The sequence below is a fragment of the Pelodiscus sinensis genome, chromosome 14, assembly GCF_052426305.1.
Source record: "Pelodiscus sinensis isolate ZL-2025 chromosome 14, ASM5242630v1, whole genome shotgun sequence".
Taxonomy (NCBI): Eukaryota; Metazoa; Chordata; order Testudines; family Trionychidae; genus Pelodiscus; species Pelodiscus sinensis.
The window spans coordinates 42,729,275-42,741,362 of NC_143065.1; the positions used below are offsets into that span (position 1 = coordinate 42,729,275).

General features: G+C 45.0%; 1 protein-coding gene across 1 annotated transcript in view; it reads left to right on the forward strand.

Moving 5' to 3' along the window:
* Positions 1-6,089: 6,089 nt before the first annotated feature.
* Positions 6,090-12,088, forward strand: part of SMAD3 (SMAD family member 3) — a 120,576-nt gene continuing 114,577 nt past the window's right edge. Inside the window, exon 1 of the mRNA XM_006132066.4 lies at positions 6,090-6,503. Within this exon, the coding sequence (XP_006132128.3) occupies positions 6,298-6,503 (206 nt within the window). The 5' untranslated portion in view covers positions 6,090-6,297. The remainder of the gene's footprint in view (positions 6,504-12,088) is intronic.

A 12,088-nucleotide genomic window follows, 5' to 3' on the forward strand; every position in this document is an offset into this window, starting at 1 on the left:
ACAGTGGGGGGCTGAAGCACCAGCCTGGGATCTCCAATGCTGGGGGGGGGGGACCCCTAAGCCTCAGGGACTGGATCCAGGCAAGCTGCATCCAGCTCGCAGGCCTAAGATTCCCCACCCTTGGTTTACAGTTTGGTTCAATAGCTCTTAGCACACCATTGTACAAATTATTCCAGCACCCCTGCTGGCATGGAGAAAGTAGATGAAGTGCTATATACTTCTCATAACACAAGAACTAGGGGTCACCAGATGGAATTAAAGGGCAGCAAGTTTAAAACAAATGAAAGCAAGTATTTCTTCACATAAACACACAGTCAACCTGTGGAAATCCTTGCCAGACAATGTAGTTTAGGCTAAGATTATAACAGAGTTAAAAAAAAGCTAGATAAATTCATGGAGGATAGATCCAGCAATTACTATTAGCAGTGATGAACAGGAATAGTGTCCCTAGCTCTATTTACCAGAAGCTTGGAATGGGTGACAGGGGATGGATCATTTGATGAATGCCTCTTCTGTTGAAGCCTTGTAAAGCACCTAGCCCTGGCCACTGTCGGAAGACAGGACACTGGGCTAGATGGACTTTAGGTCTGACCCAGACTCGCCACTTTTAACTGTCATCTCTTGTTTTATATGTACCCTATAAGCTCTCTGGGGCATAGGCTGTCTTTTTAGTCCATTTTTGTAAATAATTTAGCATAGCAGGGTCCTGGGTCATGATTAGGTCTTGCAAGTAGGTGCTTCCATGATACAAATGATAGATAACCATTAGTCAACTTGACCCATTTGCTCATGTGTGATGTCCACCTCATGGAGGTATAGTGAAGTGTAGCCTATTTAATATCTGTAGAGAGTCTTGTTTGAAAGGTGCTATATAATTAAGTCCAAACTATGAATTCTCAATTTAGAGGTGAGATTCCTGTGTTATGTTTAACTCTTCTGGCTGTAAAATGCCCCTGTTGTAGAAGAGGACTCTTATCTGATGTAGTACTGATTTAATAGTTCTAAGTCAGCCACCTTCCCAACACTGTGCCCTATATAGCACTAGGGGCCGAGGCCAGAATAGGTCAGTGGAAAGATGACTTAAAGCTTATGTACTACAGCTGAAACAAAGAACATAGTTATGTGGTTTTAAAATTTTATTTTGCCCCAATCTGCTTCATTCATTTAAACAAGCATTTGAACTGCATCAAACTTTGTTTGGTTACATGATTTCTCAAGACAATGAGTTTTACTATTTTGATAGACTTTGGGTGAGTTTCTTTGAGAGAAGTCCTCAGTCTTCCTCTCTTCTCTCTCAGAACGTTTTTGGATAAAATCTTACATCTGGAAGCAGAGAGACTCTTTCGGTTTCATTTGAAAATGACCTTCAAATAGTCACTCAGGCCTACATTTTCAGCAGAATTGCCAACCCCAAGTGTTCAAAAATCACAAGTGAGGCCTCTCAAAATCTGTGATCAGCTGAAAAATCACAAGTTTTAAAAAAACATGTCAGGCCCTTTTTATTTGCCTTTCAGTTTGAGTGTTTAAGTTACATTTGGATCACATTTTAAAGTGTTTCTTCATAGTCATGAGGGCCAGAAATTTTTTTTGTTAACATGAAATCTTAGATTCTAAGTTATTCCCTTGGCAGCTGATGCTTTAAGAAAAACACCACCCGGAGAAATAGCTACCCACTAATGTTTTGGGTGCCTTGATTTTAAGGTGACCAACTTTGGAAACTCTTTCCATTTTCAGAGGCAATGAGCAATCAAACCACAACTCCAATTTGAGCCCAGATCTATACTGCAAACCTATGTCAGTACAACTGTGTCACTCAGGTATTTTCCCCATGTCTGAATGATGCAGTTATACCCAACAAAATCCCAGTGTAGACATGCCATGTTGATGAGAGGGCTTCTGTAACCATAAGTACTATCTTCACTATAGACTGATGCACAGCTGCACCAACCAGTGTAAGTGTAGACATACATGAAGTGACAGACTTTTGGGGTGTTCAGCACCTCTGCACTTGAGTTGCCTTACGCTGGTCAGCCAAAAACTTAGGTCACTCAAAATCAGGACTACTTTCTAAGATGTTGTCTCTTCAGCCCTGGAATGCCCCCTTCCTGCTGATGTCTCACCCACTGTTAGCTACTCCACCACTTTGTGTTAGGACCCACATCTCTCCCACACAGCATCATCCTCGCCTCTGTGTACTGCCCTTCCATGGTACCCTCACACTCGGAGGTCCCAGGGAACCACCCCTATTCTCTATACCCACCTTGCCTGATAGTAGGAGTGGGCTTGCTGCCTTGTTCTATCCTGGCTGCCTCCCTAATTGCCTCAGGCCTTAGAGCAAGGCCTCACCCTGGGAGTTTGCCTGGCCAGAGCTCCCCAGCCCTGCCTGCCTGCCTGCCTGCCTGCACCTCTAGCTTCTCTGACAGTTTGGTCCCACTAACTGCACAGCTGGAGCAAGAGTGAATAAATGCCCCCTGCTTCCAGGAGTCCTTATTTATACAGCCCCAGGTGGGCTCTAATTGGCTGTATCTTCGTCAGCTGCTTACTCCACAGTCCCAGCCCTCTCCCAGGACTGGATTTAACCTTTCTTTAGCCTGTGTGGGGCAGATGCCCCCTCACACAGACTAGCAAAGTGAGTGGCAAGGTGGGCAACTGGAATACCAAATTAGCTAACTACATTGAGGCAAAACTACATTGTCACCTGGACTTCTTGTGAAAAAAATTTTTTTTTGTATAGTGAAGACATAGCTTCTTTAGGGGCCTATCTCTGGCATGCAGCCCTACAGATTTCAGTGCCTGTATCTGTCCGCTTGGTCATGAAGGACTGTGTCATTTGTATTTCTTTTTGCAACATGAGTATCAATGACATTTCATCCCTCCATGTCATTCATGGTGCAGACTTTTAACAGTTTTACCTAACACTTCACACTCAGACAATCCCAGCAGTAGAGAACAAAGCCCAGCACTGGAAGGTGGGTGTGGTAGGAATCCTTACTGGAAAGAGTTTCAATGCGCACAAAACAGATATCAGACAGTATCACAAAGAAAAAACAGTTTCTTGCCATTTCAACCAGAAAGGACATTGTCTCAATGACTTGTATACCTGCATCCTGATTCAAAGACATTTTAACACAAGACTTGAAAGAGAAACCTCTGAACTGTCATTCATGCTTAAATTTGACACTTTACGCCTGGGTCTCAACAAAGATGCTAATTACCTTACCCAATTATCACCTCTAATATAATTAGCTCACAGACATTAACCTCCCCTCCCCAACCCCCTCTGTTCTGAAATTTGATTTGTCCTTTTTATATGTGTTTGCTTTTTTTGATTATAGCCCTTTGGTATATATGGTCATGACAATTTTCTTCCACAATTTGATCTGAGGAAGTGGGTCTGGCCCACGAAAGCTAATAAACCATCTTGTTAGTCTTTAAAGTGCTACATAGTCCTGTTTTTTGTTTCAGCTAGACTAGACTAACACGGCTACATCTCTATTACTATTCTGCCTTTTTAGGGGGTGGTTAATGGGTATGAAGTCCCCCTTTGCTCTCTGAGGGAAATACGAGCAGGTAAGGAGAGGAAGATCAAGTGTTACACTTTCTAGAGTGGGTGGTGGGGCACAGATGAGAGGGCATCCACCCATCTGCTCTGAAGTTGAGAGGTGATTACATACAGGCTGTGTCTAGACTGGCAAGTTCTAGATTGGCATGGACACTTTTCTGCAAAAAGTGCTGTTGCGGAAAACAGTCCATGCCAATCTAGACTCTCTTTTCCGCAAATGCTTTTAACAGAAAACCTTTCCGTTAAAAGCATTTGCGGAAAATCATGCCAGTCTAGACACAGCCACACAGTACAAAACAGGAAGTGGCTGTCTAGGAAGAAGTACTGCAGAAAGGGATCTAGGGGATCATAGTGGATCACAAGGTAAACATGAATGAGTGGTGTGACACTTGCAAAAAAAAAAAGCAAACATGATTCTGGGATGCATTAACAGGAGCATTGTGAACAAGATACAAGAAGTAATTCTTCCACTCTATTCTGTACTGACTAGGCCTCTTCTGGAGTGTTTGTGTCCAGTTCTGGGCACCACATTTCAAGAAAGATGTGGAGAACTTGGAGAGGGTCTAGAGAAGAACAACAAAAATGATGCAAGGTCTAGAAAACATGACCTGTGAGGGAAGACTGCAAGAATTAGGTTTGTTTAGTTTAGAAAAGAGAAGACTGAGAAGGGACATGATAGCAGTTTTCAAGTACCTAAAAGGGTGTTACAAAGGAGGAGGGGGAAATATTCTCCTTAACCTCTGATGACAGCACAAGAAGCAATGGGCTTAAATTATAGCAAAGGAGTTTTAGGTTGGACATTAGCAGGGCTCGACAAACTATAGAATCTACTCGCCCGTGGTGACTAGATTTCAGCCGCATGCCCCATTTACCGGCGATGTGCGCATGCGCAATGTGGCTCTTGAGCATGCACAGTGTGGGGCTGGCAAGCGGCTTTCGCCACCGTTTGTCAAACCCTGGACATTAGGAAAAACTTCCTGTCAGGATGGATAAGTACCGGAATAAACTGCCTCTGGAGGTTGTGGAATCTCCGTCATTGGAGGTATTTAAGAGCAGATTACATAAACATCTGGCAGGGATGACCTGTCCTAGATGATGCTTGGACCTGCTGTGAGGGCAGGAGCCTGGACTTGACCTGTTGAGGTCCCTTCCAGTCCTAGTATCCTATGGTTAGGTGAGAGGAGGTCTCCCTACACAATGTGTGTGTTGGGGGTAACTGACAAGAAATCCTGCTTCCAGGTATTTGGATTTATTGTGTTTTTTTCTGGGTGGCGGAGGTGGGGGGGGGGGGGGAGGTCCATTGGTTGCCAAGTCCCTGGGCATTGAGACTAATGGAGAAGACCCTCCCCTTCCAGTCTCTGGGCTCAAAGTGTGTATGGGGATGTCACGGACAGCAGCGCCCCCTACTCCCAGGACTCGTGTATATGTTGGGGAGCCCCCATACTCTATGGGTTCCTTGTGTATATGAGGGGTGGGGGAGAGACACCTGTATTCCCAGGGCTCCTTGTGTACGTGGAGGGTCACCAAGCAGAGCCCCCTCCCTTGGCTCACTATTACTATGAAGGGGTCACTGAGGGGACCCCTCCTGCCCGGGCTCGCTGTGCATATATGGGGATCACTGAGGGAAGCCCCCATGTACTCCCAGGGCTTCTTGTGTATAGGGGGAGTCACTGAAGGGAGCCCCCCAGAGTCCTAGGGCTTCTGTATGTGGCCGTCCACCCCCTTCCCCAGGGCTCGCTGTGGGTATGAAGGGGTCACTGTGGAAAGTCTCCCCCCCCCACTCCAAAGAATTGTGTACATGGGGGAGGTCTCTCAAAGGAGCTCTCCACAGTCCCAGGACTCATTGTGTACGTGGGTCACCCCTCTTCCCCGGGGCTCCCTGTGGGTGTGAAGGGGTAACTGTGGAAAGTCTCTCCCCCCTTCAAAGAATTGTGTACACGGGGGGGGGGGGTCTCTCAGAGGAGCTCGCCACAGTCCCAGGACTCCTCGTGTATGTGGGTCACCCCCCTACCCCGGGGCTCGCTGTGGGTGTGAAGTGGTCACTGAGGGAAGCCCCCCCCACTCCAAAGAATTGTGTACATGGGGGGGGGTCTCTCAGAGGAGCTCGCCACAGTCCCAGGACTCATTGTGTATGTGGGTCACCCCCCTTCCCTGGGGCTCGCTGTGGGTGTGAAGGGGTCACTGTGGAAAGTCTCCCCCCTTCAAAGAATTGTGTACACGGGGGGGGGGGTCTCTCAGAGGAGCTCTCCACAGTCCCAGGACTCCTCATGTACGTGGGTCACCCCCCTCCCCCGGGGTTCCCTGTGGGTGTGAAGGGGTGACTGAGGGAAGCCCCCCCACTCCAAAGAATTGTGCACGCGGGGCCTGAGGGGACTCTCGGCGGGGAGGGGGTGGGGCCGGGCGCTGGCCGCCCGTTGCTCCCCCCCCCCCGCCCGCTGGCGGCGCGAGCCAGTAGCGCGCTTGGGCGGGCTGGCGGGAGGCGGGGGTGGGCGCCGAGCCGGGGCTGCCGGGCGGCGATTTGCATGCGAGGCAGACTGGGAACGAGCCGGGGCGGCCGCCTGTCGGCGCGCGCAGAGCGGGGGCCGGCGGAGGGGCGGGCGGGCCAAGTCGGGGCGAAGTTTGCCGGGGCTGCGAGCGACGCCAGGCGCCAGCCCCGCTGCCCTCGGCCCGGGAGGGGCCGCGCCGCCGAGCCGAGCGGGGACGCGGGCGGGCTGCGAGCCGGCCGCCGAGCCAGCATGTCCTCCATCCTGCCCTTCACTCCCCCCATCGTCAAGCGGCTGCTGGGCTGGAAGAAGGGGGAGCAGAACGGGCAGGAGGAGAAGTGGTGCGAGAAGGCGGTGAAGAGCCTGGTGAAGAAGCTGAAGAAGACGGGGCAGCTGGACGAGCTGGAGAAGGCGATCACCACGCAGAGCATCAACACCAAGTGCATCACCATCCCCAGGTAGGGGCGGGGGGGGGCGCCTCTCTGGGCTCCCACCCACAGGCTAAATCGGGGGGGGGGACACGGAGGCTTGCACCCTTGCGGAGATGCTCCCCCCCAGATCGATGTGCATGTGCACAGGAGCCCGGGGGGGGCGCACAGGGAGACGTGTCCAGGCAGTGGGGATGAGCCCCTTCCTGCACGCCTGGGGTCCCATGCAGAGACACCTGTGCACCCTGAGAGGGGGCAGGCACAGGTCAGGCACATGCATCTGACGAAGTGGGTCTTTGCCCACGAAAGCTTATGCTCCTACACTTCAGTTAGTCTATAAGGTGCCACAGGACTCCTCGCCGCATGGGCCATACGTTCACCTAGAGCCCGCGTGGGAGACCGGTGAAGTCATTCACTTGCAGAGGTAAGGACTGGACGTCCACAAGAGACACGCGTCAACAGAGGGACGCCCATGAATAAAGACGCACAGACCTGCAAGCACACGGAGATGTGAAGACCCATATATATACCCATTGGAACATGCCTGACTGACACACATGTACCTGTAAATAGACGCAGGCAGATGTGTGCCCCCACACACGTTTGTGTGCGTATTATAGACATTAAGCATACACATGGGGACTCGGAAAAGCCATAACCATTAAAGGCTTGTGTTAGAGGAATTTTGCTTTTCTCTCTGGCCAGCTCTAATAGATGTTGGGTTTTGTATTCCTTTTTAAAAAAACTATTCCAGAATACTTTGGTTACTTGAAATTAAGAGGTCACGGAATTGAATTAAATCTATGAATAGAGGAGACAGAAATTAAGACAGGAACGCAAGACGGGAAATGTTTTCAGCTAAGATTTGAAAAAAGATGGATTAGTTCTACTCATGGGTGATACTCTGTTTTGTAGCCAGAGGTTTCACTCTTTTCTGTTACTGTTTAAATTAGTATCTCTGATTTCCTTTCTGAATCAGATAAATTAGTTTGCTTGTGTGTCTTGGTCTGTTCTGTCAGACATTTTCCTGAAGAAGTGATTTAGGGCCCTTGGATTTACGTTTCCAGAGTAGGTCGTTATACTTTCAAAAAACCCACCCAAAGCACACAACCAAGGAATGCAATTTGCATAGCTAAATTGGATTGCTGTTTAGGAGAGGCATCATATACATAAAATAACTGATTTTTTTCCACATACTTTAATCCTTTATGCAGTATTTTAATGCTTGACTCAGTACTATTGCACACAGGATTCATCATAAGGCACAGGAGAGGACAAGTATCTAAATGATTACATATTTTAGATTATCTTTGAGGAAATCAAATCACTGTGAACATTTTATTGCTGAAATTACGTTGATTTCTGTATGCTCATTCAGATATTTGGCATTTTAATTTATTTTATGGAATAATACAGCATTGCTTTTTTAACATGCTAAAGTTCATTGAGAACAGTTCAATGTGGTATAATGGTAGGCTTCTGTGTATTGATACGGTCTTTCATGTGTGTATGTACCGGTAAATTCTTGGTTGTCACAATGACTTAATATTCAGTACCTAGTGGTCACAAAGCTTATCTGTTTTATGAACCACAGATACAAACAGTTTTCAAATGTTATGAAGAGTTGAAACTCTTTTTTCAAAATGAATACCTTCAACAAATACAATTTTAATAGACTGTTCAATATACCCTGGCTCTTCTCTACCAAATGACAACAGGTCAGAGTTTAGTGTAAATTCAGAATGACTCCACTGAAGTCAGTGAAACCATCCTGGATTCTCACTTGAGTTAAAACTGAGATCAGAATCTTGATTTGGCTGTTCTTAAGCTTATGTTTGGAAACTCATCATAATCAGCTAAAGCTCTTTCTTGGAGTATTTGCTTACCTTAACCCAAAAACTCCTGCGACTGATGATACTTGCTATGTCTTTTGCTTTTCTGGTTTTAGTAAGAACTGACCAGTGTAGAATTGGAAGGGGAATCACCGGCATTTGCCATTTTTAGCATTAATGTTTGCCCTTTATGGGTGTTGTTGCTAATAATCATAATCATAATAATAAAGAATACAGAAAAAAAACAATTAGGTTAGCCTGTCTTGGCACTGTACAGACACCTAATAAGAGACAGTCCCTGCCTGGAAGTGGTTACAACAATGTAAATAATCAAGTGGTGAAGGGGAAATAGCTTTATAGAGTGGTGAAACTACTCTCCTTCTGAAGTTGCACAGAAGGTAACTATGTAGTGGTGTTGTAGCTGTGTTGGTCTCAAGATACTGGAGAGACAAGGTGAGGGCATATTTTTTTATTGGAGTAACTTCTGCTGGTGAGGTGGACAAGCTTTCAAGTTTACACAGAGCTCTTTTTCAGGTCTGGGAAACAAACTCAAAATGTCACTGCTAAATATAAGGTCAGTATCAGAACTAGAATTATAATCCAAGTATTCTGTCCAATGCCTTAACCACTGGACCACACTGCCAGTACTAAAATATCATTGTATCAGACTGTCAGGGCATTATTCTAATTCTCAGAAGGCTGCTTCTCTGACTATTTTCATTTTATAAATTTTGGACATTATTTCCCTAGTTTGTAACACAAATATTTTGGGAACAAAAGGCCAAACTGTTACGGTTAGATCACACCATGCAATGGTTGTAGTGCATCAGTGAACCATATTGCATTGGAGCTAAGATAGGGATGGATCTGGCTCAGTGAGAATAGGGTTAGTCCAAAATTAACTGTCCTAACCTGGACCCTTTAACTCCATTTACCTGAAGAAGTGGATTTTGCCTTCAAAAGCTCATGATACCATCTACATTTTTTGTTAATCTCTAAGGTGCTGCATGACTATTCGTTGTTTTTTAAGTTTTTCCAGTTACAGACTAACACAGCTACCTCTCTGAAACTTTTGTTCTAACCATGACATGAAACACAGTTCCATGCTGAAGAATGCTTGGGCCCTTCAGAAATGCTGTTCTTGGGCACTCTGAAAAGATGGACTATTATCAACGTCAAATTTCTGATCCCAGTTGATATTAGCCTAGTCCTTTAGCTGTATTGACTGTGCAATTATTTAGGGAAAAAAACCCACTTTGAGGCACATTTGTCAAAGGCACAATACCAAGAAACTAGAGAACCAAATTCATCACTAGTGCATCTTTTTCTTTTAAGCTTGCATGCGATCCATGTATTTGTCCGTTTCCTGAGGAAGAGCTCTGGTAGCTGGAAAGCTTGTTTCTCTTAGCATCAAAAGTTGGTAAAGGATATTACAACCCCCATCTTGTGTGTCTACTATCCTGGACCTGACCTGGCTATAACTCGGCATATGTGTGTTATTGGGTGGTTACTAAATGAATTACAGCTATACTGCTTGTCATCTGCTGGTTGTTGACTAGCATGGATCATTCTTCAAGAGATCTATCTTTAATATGATGTAATGGATAACCTGGAATCTGATAGCTCTGTTTGGTGAAGTAATATGTGGTACCAGAACTATGACTGGAGAGACCATTGCAGGGTTGAGAGAGAGAGAGTGTGTGAAAGAGGCATTCAGTTTAGCCTTAAGATTCTTAAGACATGATCTCCGGCCACTTGCATACAGGCCCACTGGCTCCAGGTCCACTGTTAGTGCTTCCCCCATCCTCACTTGGCTCCCTTGCAGAATAATTTATTTAAAGGGGCTTTGTTCAATTTTCTCTCACTGGTCATTGCCCTGTTAGTCCTACCTCCTCCAAAGGGGAGTTTCCAGAACATGAAGGGGGGCGCTGCTTGAGAATGGAATTAATTTGTATGTGGCTTCTCAGTGGCATGGGTGGGGAACAGTGGACTTAATTGCACAAGCCAATGGTCATCTTCCCATACATTTGAATCTCCAACCACAGAGGTCCTCAGCCTGGGAAGGGGTAATGTGGGTGACCTTCTGCATGCAAAGGTGGAAATCTGTGAATTAATAATCAGATGTGATCACACACAACATTTCTTTTACTCTCCATTTACTTAACCCTAAGCACTAGGCTTTCAATCTCAAACACACCTCTTCTCCCTCTCCACAGCTCTGCCATCTAGTTTGGCTTCAGACATGCTAGCCTGCATCTTAATGAGCATTAAGCAATTTTTTTAATCATGTTAAATTAACATTATCGAAAAATGTGCCCCTTTTGCCAGAACGATTTAGTGATAGCTTCTTGTGATGATTTTGTAAATGTCTAGTGTAGAATGGGCATTGATGTGTCCTTTAGAAAGTCTCAAAGTTGTATGCAACTAGTATACCCTTATAATGTTGCTACTTTGCTTGGAAAGTATGTTTGAATTTGTCCTTCCTACCAGCCCCTAGTTGACATCACATTTTCAAAATTCTTGGGGCTTGTGTCACTCTCTGAAATTAAAGAGTGTTGTTGTGGAAATTGGAATCTGATGGCTGAAATGCGTGCAACTACCCTTGTCTGCAGAACACAAAAATATCACCTTAAACTTCATCCTTGGGGAGAAGAGCAGGGAGTCTATTCCTAAAGCGGTGATCTGGTGTGATATTGCATTGGTTGTTTACATGCTAAGTCCAAGAAACAAGGGGCTAGGTCGAATTATGTAAGCTTTTAATTCTTAAAATTATTAAATATGAGTGTACTGTGGAAATCTTCGATGTGTTGCAGATACTGATTAATTTCTAGGATTTACACAGTATAGATGTTGATTTGCCTGTATGAAAGGAGACGATAAATGTTTTACTATTTCAAGAGCATTATTGTGGTAAAATGTAAGATCTTTTCATTGTTGTGACCTTATAAAAAGTGTATTTTGTGTTCCTGTTTCCTTTTTTGATCCATTTATGGTATTTCTATTTACCATTACAAATGGTTTATACAATAGCCAAGATTCTTCTATGTATAGAATAATTTTCTTTCCTATAAATGTAAGTAAGACAAGGTTGTTCAGATAATATTTTTATTGAACCAGTCAATTTCTGTAGGTGAAAAAGGCAAGCTTTAAGTTTTATTAATTAAAATTTACTTGTGAAGAGCGAATGAGTGAGAGTTCTTATAGAACTCATCTGATACAAGGCTATAGTGTGACAATTGGAAATACTGGATTTTTTTTTTAAAGAAATGGAACAAAATAAGGGCATGTCTACAAACTTTTGAAGACACAAGCTATGTTGGCATAAAACTGCTGTAATTAGTGTATTACTGTACTTTACTCCTTATGTTGTGCTTACTTGTCAAACATCCTTATCAATGCACAGCACTTTGCATAATAGATAGTTATCCCAGTGCGCAGCTTGCCACCATCCAGCATGTCTTTGGGGAAGTTTTGCTAATGCACAGAGGGGCAGAAATGTGCTATGCAGGGATGTTTGGGCCTGTATGCTGCTAGCTTGTGTATTGAAATCCTGACTGTTGAAATTATCACTTACTGGCATGGGAATTTGTCTTACTTCAGAGGAAGAAATAAGGCTGCCGTCAGTAGAAATGGATGGGAGAAGAGTGTAGCTGACAGTTTCATTGAGATTTCTCAGGTGGATTCAGGGGACATAGCCCAATGTACATAAACAAACAGCTCCATATGGGTTTTGTGCCTATCTCTGCAGGTGAATGAAAAGCAGATAACAACTCTACTTCTTGT